The sequence below is a fragment of the Eubalaena glacialis genome, chromosome 5 (assembly GCF_028564815.1).
Source record: "Eubalaena glacialis isolate mEubGla1 chromosome 5, mEubGla1.1.hap2.+ XY, whole genome shotgun sequence".
NCBI lineage: Eukaryota > Metazoa > Chordata > Mammalia > Artiodactyla > Balaenidae > Eubalaena > Eubalaena glacialis.
The window spans coordinates 107,988,056-108,006,413 of NC_083720.1; the positions used below are offsets into that span (position 1 = coordinate 107,988,056).

Consider the following 18,358-nt stretch of genomic DNA (forward strand, 5'->3'; position numbering starts at 1 on the left):
ACTCTGATATTTTTGAAATTAACCTTTGCGGAAGAAACACTTGGAAAAAATTTGATTAGCAGAGCATCCCCAAACCCTTAATTTTCAGAGAACAATGTCTCTATAATGCACGAGACAATATGAAAAAATTAAATATGATGTTGAATGTGAGGCCAATTTGTTCTCTGGCTTTATTTTGTAAATTATATGCTGTTTTATTATTGTTGTTGTTTATTAAGAGGTGATAGTATCCATAGAAACCTACAATTTTTTTGCTTGTACTTCACATAACACTGGTTGTTTTCCAAGTATCATTCTCCATAAAAGGGAAAAAATGTTTTTCTATCTCAGTAATTTTCCACAGATATGCTTCAGAATTTACTTTATATCTTGCAATTTATCATTAGAGCTCTACTATTAATGAAGACTCAAACTGTTTTGAAGGAAATAATGCTTAAAAAATTAAGACCTTGCAATGGTATGAGTAAAAATTGATAACCCTACTTAGAACATTTAAATATTTTTCTGTAAGCTCTAATTAAATGGGTAGTACACTAGGGCTAGTTTTGACCTGAATTGTAATTGGAAATAAGGAAACATTTTGCCCTCGAAATTATTAACAGTATCAGAGGTGTTCACTGAAATACCCTCAAGTCTGTACCATGAATTTTGCTTGGAAACTGAACCTAAATTTCGGTCACCACAGTTTTCCTTGAGCAACTTGTTTTAAAGTTTAAGCACAAACAAGTAATTCACTGTATAGCTTTAAAATATGACACACATCTTTATATGATACACATATAATACTTCACTTCTGATTAATTGTTTTGCTTTTTAGTTCATAATTTTGACAATTTACAATTATTATTTTCCAAGGAAAAAAAATCTACTTTGGTGACTATTTTTGGAAATTTCCACACAATAAATTCAGTAAAATATTTTTTAAAATATATTAGTTAAGAAAAATAGCAGTCTATTTCACTGAGAAAGTCCTAGTTACGTGACGTAGCCTGTACTTTGAGCAGCGTTGGTCTCCTGTCCCAAATCTTCCCTTGGGAATGTACTCAGAGATGTATTTGGGGAAAGAGGGAGAAGAGTTTGTAGGTAAATTAGTGAGAATTCAAAACCAAACAATTTTAAGCAACACTGAGTGAAGTTAGCAATAATTATCTTCACCTTGGCTTTTTATTGATTAGTGCTTTCATGACCATACAGTTCTTATCATTTGTTCTTTTCAATAATTTTTTTTGCTGATAAAATAACACATGTTAGAACATCTGGAATAATGCATGCATTATAAAACAACACATGGTTGAACATCTGGAAAATACAGAAAAGTACCAAAGGAGAGCAAAATAATTTCTAATCCTAGCATTCACAGTAATCATTGTTAGAATTATTGTGTTTTTCAACCTAGTATCTTATTTATCTGACTTTTTACCTATATGAAAATAGAGATATCATATATATAAAATCTGTATATTTCCTTGTGTATAATAAAAGCTCATATTAATAAATATTCTTCAAAATCCTATTGTAGTGATTGCATCATAAGGAATATTATCCATACTCCTATAAGCAATGAGCATGTATATCTTAGCATACCATTACCAATATTTCTCCTAAATATTTAAAAATCTTTGCAAAGCTTTTCATCAAAAATATGATTATCTTTTAAATTACTATTTTGTAATTATAAGAGGAGTTGAAATTTTCATATGCTAAATATTTGTATTTCTTTTTTGAATTAACTGTGCATCTACTTTAATGTAGATTTCTTTAACCTATTCTTAAATTTTACATTAAGCTTTTTCTTAATCTATTAAGTTCACTAAGCTTTTCTTAATCTACTTTTTAATTTTTGCAAAAGTTAATCATGCCATATAATTTATTTCACAGAACTTATTTTATTTCTGGGAAGGAAAAAATTCATATCAAATGCAAATATACAGAAGATCCCAATGAAATGTACACATACTTTCAATTACATATAAACAAATAAAATTGAATGATGTGACCTACTTGGCTAACTTAAAATCACAGACGCTTGAAGTGTTGGTACCCTAGCACCAAAGCATTGCTACCAACCCAAGCTAACATCTAGAAGGTGTATACAATTTACTGATACATTGTGTCTTTTAAAATGCGCGCAAATCCACCATCATCTAAAGTAGTATTAAAAATAAAAATAACACTGCATAGATATTTATGTTCAAGCAGAAATTAAGAATGGAGAATGTATACTGGTTATAATATATATATACTTATATACACATATATGTGGATTGAAGATGACTATGATACTTTCACTCCAGTGATAATTACATCTTAAGGTTGCTTTTTTAAATTTCACCTTTGGAAAGAATTTTAGATTCACAAATAGGTAAATGGAACATTAAGCCCCGTAAAAGATTAACAAACAGAGTGAAACTTGATCCACATGGTTGAAAGTCAATATTGAGTTTATTCATTTATCAAATTATACATTTAATAAATTGTTTTTGAGCCCCTTCAATTGCAAGGCTCAATACCAGACTCTCAGAACTGAAGGATTATGAATTAGAACAAATGGCTTCTCCAGTTAGAAATCAGGTAACCTTAGCATGGAGAATTTAGTTCATATCTATATAAATGTCTCCAATTGTTTTAATCACATTCTTAGCAATGAGTCTATTATTTCCACTGAGACTCATAAAAAAAAGTTTTTCTAAATCTTCTCCCTGTCTTTTGCTAATTCACTGAGGAATCAAGATCTATATCAATGGATGAAATTCACAGATGAGAATTTCATATCTGTGATTGGCAGTCGAAATGAGATTCAGGGGTCAGGCACACAGCATCATTGGCTTTCAGGCAGAAACACACTCCAGTGGCTGTCACTCACTCTCATTACTAGGACTGTTTCTGCTGGGGCTGGGAGTGACACAGCAGGATATGACTGTCTGAATTGCTAAGCAATCTCCAGGCAAAGACAATAATTAAAATATTCTGATTTCAAAATGGTAATTTTTTACAGGTGGATCAGAAAACAGAATAAATTTTAGTACTGTGCCACGCCAAGCAAAGCATCTTTTTCTTTGGTCGTTTATTTCTTTCTGCGACTTATATGTCATACAGCCATGCATATGCAAGTTAATGTGTGGCAAATTTTCCTACATGCACAGTATACAACTTCAATGTGCATCGTTATGTATCAAAGAAAGACAGCCTTCTATAAAAACTCCTGTGTATGTGTATTATTGACTAATTGTTCTCAAGCACTCACTAGCATACTACACTAATTGTATGTCTCTGAGGTCAAATTAAATGTAATATGCCCTTTTTGCATTTGTAGATATGGGAGGCAGTTAAATGAGACTGAATTAATATTTACGGAATTTCTCTTTTAGCCTAACACAGTGCTAGTATATTAACTTCATTTCGTTTAATTCTCACAAAAATTTACTAGATAGGGATTATTATTTCTAAAGCATGACTAAAGATACTGAGTTTCCAGAAGTTATGTGCTTTCCCAGAAGTTAAACAGCTAATATAATATAGAATTGCGATTTCAGCAGGGTTTTCTCTGATTTTCTGAGCCTATGCTTTTTCAGACATAAATTGCTTAAAGTGATAGTTGACCTAGGCTTGACCTAGAGGTGTAAGAAGGTCATTGTTTCCCAAATAGTGATGTGTTCTCTTTAAGGTGAGAAGGCTCATCTTGTTTATTCAAGAGATCTGTAAACATTAGGGAACTGATTTGATGGCATCCCTCACCCACGACACCCCCAAATTCAGTTGTATTGAAATGTAAAACATCAGTGCTGGCTGTTCAGCTGGTTGGCTTAAAGTTATTTCACTTCTCTGACCTCGCACCTGTTCTGTTAATTTGCATCAATGCTAGAAGAGTTGTATTTCTCAACCTAGGATATTTGTATAAAATTCGGAGATCACAAACTCAAATGCCTAGAGTTTTCAGAGCTTTGTGAATGAGATTGGATGTGAAAGAATAGGAAGTGCGGGGCCTATTGGAGGCTGCACGCTCCTCACAAAGGAGATTGTTTTTGAGCCCCTTCAGTTGCAACTTGCAGTACCTGGCCCTCAGAACTAACTGAAGGGTTGTGAATTAGAACAGTTGGCATCTGTTCTGATCCACTTAAAAACAAACAACGACAATGTCTTAAACAAATAAAATACTTCGATATGAATTAATCCAACCCAAGGCTGCAAGTTTACAGCACTTAGTGAAAATTAAATTGTTCATAGATGATTTGAGCACCTTAGCAGTCAGTATAATGCTGAAATATTATCAGAATTCAGTTAAATAATACTTAATGGTCCATTTTCTTAATTATTCCTTCTGTGAACCACACTAGTTTTTTCAAAGAGAATGAAGCAGTGCAGTCACTGATACTTGTTTTCAGAAATGCTCCTTTAAGCATAAAAATGCTTTATAGATCTCCAGCATTTCAAAGTTGATTTTAGAGATTATAAAGGTTTTAAAGTGTATGAGTTGTTTTCGGCCAGTGCGGGGGCGGGGAAGGGGGGAGATAAGAGAAAACAGCAAGCAAGGAGGTACTGCTGGGGTTTCCTAAAGCTAACCCTTAGGTGGCAGGGCCATCTGGGGTGTTAATTTGGTCGTTGAGACTGGCCAGGCTTGTGTCTTCTTCTGTGTGTCCCCCTGAAGGTATGATCTGGGGGAAGAGGCTCGCCTTCCAGGACAGAGCGCAGAGGAGGACCTCTGGGGCAGATTCTCACATGTGGCTCTTTTCCCTTTCCTGGGACTCGTACTCAAACATGATGTGCCCGGTGGCCTCACTGTGTGCGCTGAGCAGACTCAGACTGTTCTGCGCTTGCTTGGAATGAAAACTCAGGCTCTGTGGACCACTTCTCCATCTTTCATTTTGCTTTTGCTATTTTTCCCTATTCAGCAGTACGGTGTGAATAGATTGGATTATGAGTTAATACAGGCCTATGGGTTGTTGCTAGGACAAAAAGCTAGGCTTTGTTTGGGGAATGACATTTGTTTGCTGGCTTTCTCTTGGAAACATGAGAGCCTTTCCCTTCTAAGCAGATTTTTTTTTTTTCCCCATGCTGAAACCATGGTAAATATTTCTGATTCATTGGGTAGAACCTAGTGCTAGCTGCATTAGGTACAGTTTATGTTTCAGGGATTCACTAGGAGGCTGCTGATGGGGAATCTTCGGCTGAGCACACACTCATGTGTTAATGTTCCTGTCTTCTTACAGGAGGCGATCGAGATCGGATGACAGCAAATCATGAGAGCTACCTCCTTATGGCGAGCACCCAGAATGATATGGAAGACTGGGTCAAGTCCATCCGCCGAGTCATATGGGGACCGTTTGGAGGAGGTGAGTGTATTTTAAAATCATGGAAAAACAGAAAGGTAGGCCAAAACTGTTCATCCTTTCCCCCAGCCCGTGTCACTATCAGCACCTACTTTCAAATGGATGAATGTTAAAATAAATAGTAAACTACTAATTTATTTGTAGACACATATCTAAGTAACTCCTAGAAGTTCAATTTAGATCAAATATCATTAATAACCAACCTTCTTCCACGAATATTTTGAATTATAAAAAGGGATAATATTTTTCTTTTATCTTGGATGTTCCATTTTACTAATAATACATAGTTATGAGCCTCATATCATAAATGTAGATTAGTTAATAACCTGTAGATACAGGGCAAAAAAACATTTTGACTATTAGCTTTGGAAGAGATTTCAGCCCCCAGATGCTCAGTGGTATCAAAGAGGAGTGGCAAAGCATTGGATGAAAATATGCTGGTAATCAGAGTGACAAAAAAAAAAAAAAGCTTTGCAACTTTGCAATCAGGAAAGTATTTGTGGATTTGATAATAAGTTTCTTTTAAAATTCTTAGCTAATACAGTGTAGAGAATATATCATGTGAAGAATAAGCTACATGGTGCTATGAATAGAGCTAAAAGGAAGAAGGAAGGATAAAAGATGTGAACTTTTCTATCAAGTAATATAGAGTGATATAAACAGAAAACATATTTAAAGAAAAAATCCAATAAATGGAACCAAATAGATAAGGACCCCAAAATATTCATCTATAACCAACATGTATTTCCAAGAATGTAAAGCCTAGTTATTTTATGTTGATGTAGTTAAAATAAATGATATAAATCAAATTCATATTTATTAAAGCAATTAGAACTTTCATATTTATTTTATCTTCTCTTTTGTGTATTGCCAGCCCCCTGAATTCAGAAGTGAATTTTTTTTCCCTTAACATATCAGATGCTTCTTAAGCTGACTGACCTCTTTACATTTTAGAATAACTTCAAAAGCATAGTTTAAAAAGTTGAAAAGTTAAGTTAAAGTTAAAATAGTAAATATTCATGGAAGACATGTTGATATTTTACAAGAGTAGTGGTACATGTCTGCAAACTGTCTGTCCTTTAGCAGGATCTCCTCTTGGGGGAGGAGAAGGTTTCTAACCAGGGTGACCATTCATCCCAGTTTGCCTGGTAACAGTGTAGTTTACTACTGTTGTCCCAGGCTAATTATTGACAGTGCTACCTCTCACTCTCATGGTGTTCTAGTTTGGGTGACAACTTGTATGGTCACCCTATTCATTTACTGAAATGGCTAGTAAGTGACTTCAAAATGTTTGAAGAGGCCGGTGGGCTGAGATCCCATCCCAGTGCCTTAGCAGAGGGGTCTTCATGACTATTGATGAGAGATACATACTCAGCTGCGGGAGGTCTTCTGTTACCCTCAGGGTCAAGGATTTATGGGGAAGCCTAAGGATATGTCTTTTCAAATTTCCTGTTTCCCCTCCATTATCAGGTTTCTGAGGCTCCTGAGTTCAGGAAGATTCTTAATATTTGCTGAAAGTGGTACTTTTGTTGAAGGATTATTTCTATCAAGGATTATTTTCTCCCATTCCTCCTCTTCCATCTGTCCTTTTCTCAAGAAAAATGAATGAGATCCAGTTTACTTCACCAAATCAGTGGCCACGGGAGGTCCTATCAGCCCAGGAGTATCACAAGTGATCCTAGTGGGATCTATGTATTAATCTTCAAATTTATGAATCTGGAAGGAATACTCTAGTATCTGATTGGTTTGTATATTTTATCCTGCAGAATGTGCTTCAGGGATTTTGCAAATGCCTGATTCAAATTTACTTTTAAAGAGATATATTTTAGCATAGAGCACTTACAACAGAAACAATATTCTGAAGAATAAATCTTCTCCTGCCCTCTTTGTTTTAATTGAAGAGTGTTAATGAGATTGTAAGGCAAGCTCTTAAAGTACTCATTCAATTTGCAAGAAATCTTTTGTGATTCATCTGAACATCGGAATTTCCTAAAGTTGTTAGAGAACACACAACCAAACCGAATGCTGACCCTGATAGAAAATTGCAAACGTCACCCATAATCTCATGTTTCAAATGTTTGTATTAATATAGCCCCTCTATACTTACTGATTGAATTTTAAAGAAATGTTACAAATTTGAGTTGTAAACAATAAATTTATATGACTGAGAAACCTTTTATTTATCTTATGTATTGGGGTTCCACTTAATATTTCATTGAAAATAAGTTTTTCACCAATTAATAATATTTTACTTTATTTTTATTTATTTTTTAACATCTTTATTGGAGTATAATTGCTTTACAATGGTGTGTTAGTTTCTACTTTATAACAAAGTGAATCAGCTATACATATACATACGTCTCCATATCTCCTCCCTCTTGCGTCTCCCTCTCTCCCACCCTCCCTATCCCACCCCTCTAGGTGGTCACAAAGCACCGAGCTGATCTCCCTGTGCTATGCGGCTGCTTCCCACTAGCTATCGATTTTACATTTGGTAGTGTATATATGTCCATGCCAGTCTCTCTTTGACCCAGCTTGCCCTTCCCCCTCCCCAAGAATATTTTAAAACCACTTTATTAGTTCAGCCTCACATTTTGTAGATTAGGTCATTAAGACCCAGAGAGAATGAATGACTTGCCAAGTGTCATACTGTGAGTAACATAAGTAGGAAGAAAACTCGTGTGTTTTCACTGTGAGCTTCTTCCTGCTTTATTGCACAATAGCTGATCTATTACTTCTACTGTGGTAGTGAAAAACCCACAATTACAAGTCCATGCCTTATTGATAGTATATTCTTCAGTATATGAAAAACAAAAGTGTTTAAAAGTTGATAAGTAGGATGAATATAGTTGAGTCCTTCAAAAATATCTGAATTAATACGATCAAGAAAGTGAAAAGACAACCCATAGAATGGGAGGAAAGTATGTCCAGAGCATATGTCTGATTTTGGACTTCTACCCAGAATATGTAAATAACTCTAACAACTCAAAAATAAAGGCAAATCAAAATTTTGACCCAATTAGAATCAATTTAAAAATAGGCAAAGAATCTGAATAAGCATTTCTGTAAGGAAAATATACAAATGGCCAATAAGCACATGAAAAGATGCTCAGCGCTATTAGCCATCAGGGAAATACAAATCAAAAGCACAGTGAGATACCATTTCTTTCATACACACTAGGATTGCTAGAATCAAAAAGTTCCATAATAACAAGTATTGGCAAGGATGTGGAGAAATTGAACCCCCCCCCCATATTGCTAATGGGAATTTTAAATGTAGCTGTTTTAGAAAACAGTCTGACAGTTCCTCAGATGATTAAACATAGAGCTACCATATGACCCAACATTTGCACTTTTAGGTATATACCCAAGAGAAATGAAAAATGTATGTCCACACAGAAACTTGCACATCAATATTTATAGCAGCATTATTCCTAAATGCCAATAAGTAGAAACACCCAAATGTCCATCAATGGACAAATAGATACACAGAAAGTGGTATATTCATACAATGGATTGTTCAGCCATAAAAAGAATGAGGTACTGATGCATGCTACAATGTGAATGAACGTTGAAAACATTGTGCTAGATGGAAGAAGCCAGTCAGAAAAGACGATATATATATATATATCGTTCTATTTATAAGAAAGTACAGAACAGAGAAATGCATAGAGACAGAAAGTAGATTTGTGATTGCTTAAGGCTGGGATGGGGAAATAAGGAGATTGCAGTGGGTTGGTAGCCAAAACATATGAGATCTCTTTTTTAGGTGATAAAATGTTCTAAAATTAACTGTGATGACTGTTGCATATATCTGAGTATATTAAAAACTATTGAATTGTACATTTTAAACAGGAGAATTCTATGATATGTGAATTATATCTCAGTAAAGCTGCTAAAAAACTCCTGAATTGTCATAATTGCTTTTCATTAGAGAATACATTTCCCCTTCCTATCTTAGTCATAGAATCCAAGACAGTTAATCCTAAATAAAAACCTATTGGCTTCCAACCTCCTTCTCACTGCTCAAAGATTGTTGTGGTTGTTGATTAAATGGCATCTGTAAAGACATTTGGAAGGTGACTTTTTATCCTGATTTATCAAGTTCTGTATACCACCTCTGGATACATTTTAAATGTGTTTATTGTAGAGAGGGCATTTCATTGTCTATATTGCAGTTCTACAACCTGTGTTTCTAAATAGTTAAAGTTTTTCACGAGGCACTGAAGCTTATTCAGGTTGTTTATACATGTAAAATATTCCCTCTTTACCATTTCAATATTAGACATTTGGTTAAAACATAGGTGACACCTGAGGAGTTTGCTTAGTTTTTCAATATTTAGAAATTAAAAACTGTTACGTGAAATCATAAAATATAGGGCTTTGATATTTCTTTTTATGAAAAAAACCAAAGTTACTACAAATACTCAGATGAAGGAGGGGAACCAGGGGAAATGCAAAATGTAGACATCCTCTCTTAACAACCAAGCCTGATAACTTAGTTCAGTATTGAGTCTAGATACCTCAACTTTCTTTTATCTGATTAACCCCCCTGTAAACAGATGCTTCCCTACTAGTGATGCTGAGAAGCACCTGGTTTCTGCTTAAAAGTGAAATCCAGAAGTTGGGATGTCAAAACATGTATTTAACTTTGGAAAAGTTTAGGGTTCTGTTTTTGTTTGTTTTGGTTATTCTTGTCTTTTTCACTGGGCTTCTGTTCGATTGTTTTTGAGGCAATGTATATGGAAGTACCCAGCCCAGGATCTGGGGAGGGTGAAAATTCATTAATTGTTCATTAGATCTGAGGGAGGAGCCTAACTTTAGCTACTAACAAAATCAGGTCCTTCCTGTATATTTCTGTGTCCTTATAAAAAGAGTTGAGTCAGAACTTACCAAGGCAGTAAAAATACTGAATGTGAATAATCCTCATGATGAGTAATTAGCACACGGGCAAGCAGTGGTTAATTAAGAAGCTATGTGCTCTTGCCTCTGACACAGACCACTGTGTGATCTGTGGTAAGTGATATTACCCCCTCACCTTTAGGTTCCTCACTTGTGAAATAACATTGGACAAAACTCTTTTAACTAAGATTCATTCCAACTCCAAAGTCCTGCGATCACGTGTGTTCCCTCCATACCAATGCTCAGAGAAGTGATGTTTTCAGTGGACCAAGGTGCCTCTCGTCCAGCGCTGCCACTGTCTTGGTGGGACTGAGTTATTCTTCACAGTTCCTTATTTTCCTAGCAGCCTGCTGTGACACAGAAGGCAAAAACAATGGTCGAACTATGGGGCAGAAATAATAATGATTCCCTCGGTGACAAAATTTTACCTATCTGGGCATGCTAGTCAGAGTAAAGGGAGTATCTTTTTAATACTCTTCACAGCTTTTTTTAATGCTCCTGCTAAATAGCTAGGAAGGTACCCAGAGGCCTTAGGGGTCAGTTGGGGTTAAAGCACTAGCATTCCAAATGTGCTCATGGAGCAGCCAGGTGGATGAATGATTAACCCAGTAAGTAAATTGTTCAGTGACTGGGACCAAGGGGGTTGGTAGACATAGGGGCTGGGGTGCAGCGGGTGCATGCATGATCAGGGGAGAAGATGAAAGCAGGATTGGTTCGAAAACCATAGCCAGGCAAATACATATGTATAAAAACGTATAAACACACACACATATGAGTTAACTTGTTTTGTGGTTATACCTGCAGAATCTTTGTTGCTAAATTTTGAACATTTTCCTATTTCACACACATACAAATACACAGATATGTTTTAACGATATGCACATTGACATCAGCACTCACAAATAGATTCAGTTGCAGAGTATCTGAAAAAAAAAAATCTTGTATAGGAAGAGAATAAATGCAGAAAGGAAGGGGCAAAAAGTTGACCCCCTCGGGGCTGGTTTGGGGCTGTTTGGTTTCTGGAGGGACTGAGGCAGCCAGCTGTAAAGGTATGTACAAGACCAGAGCCGGCAGGGGAGTCACTGCAAAGGCAAAGGAAGAAACAAGGGGTTCAGGCGGCCGCGGGGCACTCTCCCTGCTCCCCTAACACTGTTGTGACTGCACCTGCTGCATGTGACTGGCGGGCACTGAAGGCAGCCGCAGCCACAGCGTGGTGACGAGGCAGCTGCAGTCCTGCCAGCTCCCGCCCAGCTCTCATTGAGAAAAGGGGAGCAGGAGCAGGGCTAGCGGGGGAGAAGCTCCCTGCAGAGCTGCTTCCTACACGGATCCGAGGAGGAGCCTCTCCCAGAACGGGCACTGGACTGTTTTGACGTGGCGATTCCCTCGGGAGCCCCGGGAGTTTGAAGACAGAAGGGAGAAGCCCGCAGAGAGCATCAAAGGCTGAGGGGTGCTATAAAAGGAACAGGGGAGTTCTTTGAAAAGAATCTGTCATGCACCGAAATGCTTTCTGGAGAAGGTGCCATTATTTGCCTCCCCTTTTGCTCAGATAAAAGGAGCCAGCAAGGACAGTACTGAAGTATCCCTCAGGGGCCTTTTGGTCATTGTTCCTCTTTCCCCTGCTCACGGCTATTTGCTGACCTTTCCAGAGAATCTCAGTCCCCCCAGTTCCAGCTGAGAAGACAGTTCTTAATAAAAAAAAAAAAAAAGAAAATTCTGCTGTTGGAATGGGAGGTGCCGCTTGCTTGCTGTGGTTCTTTTTGCTGTGACATTTTGGAATGTCTGCAGAAACAAAAAAAATAATTTAAAAAACCTCAAAAACTCCCGGGATTAGGCAAGAAAAAAGGAACTTTTTTGCCAAAAAGAAGTAAATGAGAGGTGGTAACTTATCCCTGATCCAGGACCTGGATGATCAAAATCTTCAAGTTCTAGGAAACAGCACTTCAACAAATAAACAAACATGAGAAGGAGTAGCTGTGGGATCCCGATATCACACAGAGGCAGGTTTTAAAGGGAGCCAGAAACGGGTTCAGAATTTTGGGGCTGTATGATGCCTGAAGACCGAAGTACTGGGGGGCGCCCTTCAGGTGCCTTGGCGTCTACTCCTTTCATTCCTAAAACTACATACAGAAGAATTAAACGGTGTTTTAGTTTTCGGAAAGGTAGGTACGTAATATGTTCATGTCCTTTTAAAATACCTTTCTGATGCCTTAAGGTCAGTTTACGCTCAGATAAAGTGGGAGTTTGGAAACCAAGAGCTTACAACTGTACAAGAATGGTTTACGTGTGGTTTTGCTTGTCTATACTTATTTCTCGAGGCTCCTATTGATCTGTTTATTACTGTCTGTGACTGGCCCAGGTGGGCGGGGCTTAAAGAACGGTGGTCCTAAAGGGATCACCTTGACTGCTGGAGAGCAAACGAGCTGGCCGGACCATGCCGAGGGGAGGGGCCGAGACTACCTTGGGCTGTTCCCAGACTCAAATCAAGCAGCCATGTTGTTCCCCCCTTGAACGGAGTCCCTGTTCTGTGCTCCCATCACATCGGTTTTGTTCTGGCTGCCTGCGCTTGCCTCCCCTCCCTTACTAAGAAAATTGTAATAATCAGATTATCTGTAGTGACCCCTTTTCAGGAGGCTTTGAACCCTATTGATTAACACTGATAAGAAATAGGAGTCACCTTGACTTTCCAAATATATCATAAGGTGGCATTGGGAGAGGGCAAAGATATGAAGAATCAGGAACAAGGGGTGGGAAAATATAAGTTTAGGATCAATAAAAGAAACTAAGTATTTCAGAACTGATTTGTGCAGGGGGAGTTAAAGGGTACAACATAGGTAAAATGAAGTATTTCTATAAAATGTTTCTGTATCAACATATTTTAAAATGTCCTTTTGTATTAATGGGAATGTAATGTAAATGGGAATAATTAAATCAAATGATTATTTAAATTGGAACTAGGTAATTATAATTTTAAAGTCACATACTGTAACCTAATAATTTAATCAGGAGCTGACTTGAGTCCCATCTAAGGTTGTTCTTTCTCCCTTTTTTCTTTAATTTGCCACCTATTAATCAACATTCTCTATCTAGTAATCCACAAAAAATAGAAGAGAAGAAAAACCGTATATTTAAAGCAAGATATAGTGGGAACTTTTTAAAACTAGACCTTGTTCCTTCTGAGTCTTTTCCTTTGAGCAGTTAATATCTGGCTATGATCATTATCATATATTATAAGCAAGGAATTCGGGTGTTAATTTATATTCCTCTCTCATCCACAAAGATAATTAAATGAGAGATACGTGTCTCATATTTTATAGATCTTTAGAGATTTCATGGTTACTGTAAGGTTGCATCATTGATAGAGAAATTGGCAATGAGAGAAACTGAGAAAGGCTAGGGATTAATTGCTTAAAGGACATCCCCTCTTCTGGTTCCCCCACCACTCAGCAACTAAATTGGGTTTATCCAAACATGTAGAGAAGGTCTACTTTTCTAGGTTATTACTGCTCATTTGTAACATGAAATGTTCTGGGGACAATTCATTTATCTTCGAAATGCAGAGCAAAGTGCTTTTACCTTTTCCACCTTCTCTCCTCCCATATTGGAATATAGCATGTCTTCGAGAATCCTGACTAACACTGCTGTTCATTATGTCCTCTTCCCTCTCTCCTTAAATATCAATGAGGGAAGGCAGTGCTGCAAAAAAAAAAAAGAAGAAAATTCCCATGGGCTGGCAAATGGCAACCAGAGAGTGGGGAACAGCTTCCGTCTATCATCTCCTGTAGGCTATTTTTAAACTATTGTCCTTGCCTCTGCAAAGTCTTAGTAATCTGAAGAATGTTCAGCATTTGAGTCAAGGATTAACAGATTTTTATTTTACAAAGCTGCATTCTGGTTACCGTCAGAACCGTGAAGGAGAGGAGGCGCAGGGGGCATTCAGCTGTGTTAAGTTCCCTCTCCCCTTCTGTGGAGCCGCCTCATACCAGCCTCTCCCAGGTCACGGGCTGCTCAACCACAGTTAGGCAGTGAGGCTCTGGGAAGGAGGGCGCCCGGCTGAGGCTGGGCTGCGAGGCTGTTTCTGTGCCACACTAGCCGTTCTCTTCAGCGGCGGTGTGAAGCCCAGGGTGTTAGATCTTTATTCAAGGTCCTGCACTGAAAAGAAGGAACTTTTCTTTCAATCCCAGGTTCCCAAACCATGCTACCTTAAGAAGAGAGTGTCGTTTTGTGCTTTGTTTAATCCCCTGGGTGCTCCAGGAGTTCCAGAAGTGGACAGGGGTTTCTGAGTTCCTCTCCCAAGCCTGTTGGAGAGCATCCACTGAAGTCCTTTCAATGAAAGCAAAAGGGAGGGTGCAGGAAGCATGGAAAAGCACCCAGAAGTGAAAAATGGTAGTGCGTCTGCTTTTCCTGATCCACATTTTAAACATTTTTTACTACTGTTATGGGTCGGCTGACAGAAGAGGCAGCTCAGCACTTCAGAATGGCCCTCAGAATGAAGAGGGGAGCTCAGTTAAAGTTTCCAGAGGCCTGGTGGGATTGCAGCTTGCATGCTGTGCCTGTTGGAACTCACTACTCTGAGTTCCTTTCTTTTACAGACCTCTTCTGTCCTTTACTGCCCTCTGTTTCTTTGTTTAGCTACTAATAAAGGTCTCTGGACATGTTTTCTCAGTGGTTTTAAAAATCTAGGCACTGTGAACCATCTATTAGCAGGATGCTGGGGAGAGTGGTGCTTTGGATTTATGTTCTGGTGAGATAAAGATTACAATGTGTTCTTTACCCTTTTGATTTTGAAACTATATATTTTTTACCTCCATAAGACTAATATGTAATATACAGAGCCTAACCAATCTTTTGATTACTTGGAAGTGCATAACACTTTGGGTCCTGATGTCAGTGTTAATTTCTAGTCAGAATGGTCTGGCTGGTTTAAGATTGTTGTGATCACAGAACATACTAAAGTAAAATATTAAACCCTAACTTTATCTTGTCTTTTTCCTGAGTCGTGCTCTTCCTGGAGATAAAGCATCATTAATTCCCCAGTGCTTTTTTTTTTCCCCTAGACAGTAACTTAGTGGTCATGCCCCATTGCTTCTTTCTTCTTTATATACTTTCAGCTCCATTTCTATTTCCATCACCTTAGTTGTCTGTGCCTTTATGGCTTCATGCACACAAGGTACTTTAACCTTAGAAGTGGCTCTTCAAGACAGCATCCATCCTCACCTCTTTTCATCCCCAATATTGTTCACAAATTCCTGCAACACAGTTCACTTGTAAAGTGTCGTCCAGTTGGTATTCCTGAAACAGTACTAACAAGCAATGTTCCACAGCTTAGAAATTTTTCATGAGTCCCTATTGCTCCCAGGAGGATGTCCCGTTTCATGCAACTGTCAAGGGCTGCTAAGTAATTCCAACTATTTCCAATTCCCCAGACTATCCCCTCTTCCTCCCTGAACCCATCTCCTGTAACACCTCTTTGCTCTGTTCAGTGCCCCCTCTGCAGTGATGCTCTCTCTCCTCTGCAGTCTGTCCACATTCTACACTGTCTTCAAGTCATTGTTGGCTCTCATTTCTTCATCAAGCCTTCTCTGTTCACCTGTTATACTCTTTACTCTATAGCCCCTATATTTCTTATATGCTGCCACCTGGCCACCTTATCTTCATAGCTATTTTCAAGTGCTTTTATGCACATTTGTGGTAAGAAATATATATTTGTATTTGTTTATTTCTTCTCAAAGTTAAGAATGGCAATAGGTCTATTCAATCCAGGATTCACGATCTATTGCAGGCTGGTGAAGTATAGTATTATTACCTATCTTTTTCTGCTAGTTCATAGACAGTAGTGAATTAAAATAGAATATCTTTACAGAGGTGGTGGATAACACCAGCATTTTCTTTAAAGTTAATTTAAAGTATTCTGATCTGTCCTCAGAACCTATTTTTCCCTATATATGCAGATGGTATGTTTATAAGTGAAAATGTTAACACATTAAGTGATGGTTAACCTTAAAGCATAAAAAAGTTAATGTTGTATATGTTGTAATCACATTTATCAAAATTGATTTGTCCAACAGAATGCTACTATCCAAATCCATATAATTTTAAATGGTGCTATAAATGAGTAGCTCATTAATTCACATGTCAAAGTTTTACAGAGCATCTACCAAGTGATTTTGGGGGTGAGAAGGCAAACAAAACAAGTTTCCTGGAATCTATGAGTTCACAGATTCCTTGAGGATAAAGAAACATATAAAATAAGTAATTACTTAATCTGTAATAAGCACTACAACAAATTATATACGAAGTCTGAGGAGTTTATGAATAAAAGACTCAACATGGACTCATCTGGAAAGGCAGTGATTCATCTGAACTACATGAAATCAGATTTAGTCTTTGGAAGTTTATGGAAAGACATTTTCTCTTACATGATCCTAAAAGAGTAGTCAGCATCCCTATGGGGAAAAAATGTCTGAGTTGAATTAACATAACATAGTGGAAAAGGAAGGCTTTTAGAGTCATATAGACCTGTGTTTATACCCCAGATCTACCACTTACTAGATATGTGACTTCAAGTCACCTAGCATCTCTGAGTCTATTTGTAGAAGGGAGATGTCCTTGTGGAATATTTGTGAGTGTCAAATAAGAAAATACATGTAAATTGCATGGCTTGGTACCTGGATGTAAATGGTGAGTATAATTACTCTGCTGGTCTAAGACCAATGCTATTGGGTCACTATTATCACATTATTACACTTGCTTATTTTTTTCAGGCCTTTATTTTTCTCCCTCCTTCCCCAGTCTGACTACAAGGAGAGTCAAGATTTTACCATATATTCATTGGTTATTATAGATTCTGAGCTTCTTGAATTAAATTTTTCTATCCATAGAAGATTTGTTGGCTGCTTAGAAAGTGCTAGTAACAGACTGAAGTAAGCTTTGGCTGTCTTTGTTTCTTAGTTCTGTACTAAATTGGATGTCTTTTATTTTTATTTGTCCATTTACCATGGGCAAATGTTCATTTTTAATTGAAAATTATTACAATCCTGGTGACACCGTGACTTATTCTGTTAGCAGGGTTGTAGTAAGCAGAAGGATAAGTAAAAGCAAATTCTCTATATGGCTTAGCATGTAATCTATGGCATGGAAGGGACAGGGAACTCTGAAAAATAACTGATAATAGAAAATTTAAGTAGTAACCGAGAAGTTATCTAACTTCTGCCTTTTTCATCAACAAATCAAAGACTTTTTTGTTTTCACGTTTTTATAGGAATCAGTGCCACAACCTGAGAAGTCTTGATAAGTTTCGTTTTACCTTGAAGTTAGTCATTTATTTCCTCTAATTGAGGAGGTGAAGTATTTTATTTTAATGTATGCATTAATTCTACAAATGTTTATGGAACACTCAATCCTTACCCACTTTGGTGTTAAGTTCCAGGGAGCAAGAGAGTTTACCTATGTGTCTTAATCCATTCAGGCTGCTGTAACAAAATGCCACAGACTGGGTAGCTTCTAAACAACAGGAATTTATTTCTCTTGGTTCTGGAGGTTGAAAGACTGAGATCAGGCCAGCATGGTTGGGATCTGGTGAGAGCCCTCTTCTGGGTTGCAGACTGTCTACTTCTTGTTGTATTCTCAAGGGGCTGAAAGGGAAGGAGTGAGAGAGCTCTCTGGGGTCCCTTTTATGAAGATACTAATCCCACTCATGAGGGCCCTGCCCTCATGACCTAATCACCTCTCAAAGTCCCTACCTCCTAAAACCATTACCATAGGCATTAGATTTTCAACATAGGAGTTTGGAAGGGACACAAACATTCAGACCGTGACACTATGGTAGACGGAGTATGAGCCTTGGAGTCTTTCATGTTCCCAGTTCAGTCCTTATGTCTGCCGTACTTTCGGAAATTTACCTAAACCTCCTTTAAGTTTATAGGATAAATATATAGTATAAACTGTTATCCAATATCATTTATAACAATAATAATAAATGTAAAATAATTGTTTTATTATAATAATTGTGAAAGTACAATCTTCTTTTGACTGGTGAGGGACTAGTCCAGTATGGATAGGCATCTAAATAAACAATTACAAAGCAATATGTTAAGAAAGCAAAGAAGGGCTTCCCTGGTGGCGCAGTGGTT

The 18,358-nt window shown here is 37.5% G+C and overlaps 1 protein-coding gene across 8 annotated transcripts in view; it reads left to right on the plus strand.

The window, feature by feature from the left end:
• Nucleotides 1-18,358, plus strand: part of ARHGAP24 (Rho GTPase activating protein 24) — a 521,847-nt gene that overhangs the window by 439,780 nt on the left and 63,709 nt on the right. For 6 of the 8 annotated variants that reach the window (XR_009701126.1, XM_061192471.1, XM_061192470.1 and 3 more), the window contains one exon: nucleotides 5,208-5,330. Coding sequence is in view for 6 of the 8 variants with exons in the window: in XM_061192471.1 (XP_061048454.1) it covers nucleotides 5,208-5,330 (123 nt within the window). In the remaining 2 variants the exon portion in view is untranslated. Of the gene's footprint in view, nucleotides 1-5,207; nucleotides 5,331-11,483; nucleotides 12,393-18,358 lie in introns of those variants that run through there. The other 2 variants (XM_061192472.1, XM_061192476.1) reach the window with 2 other exon arrangements.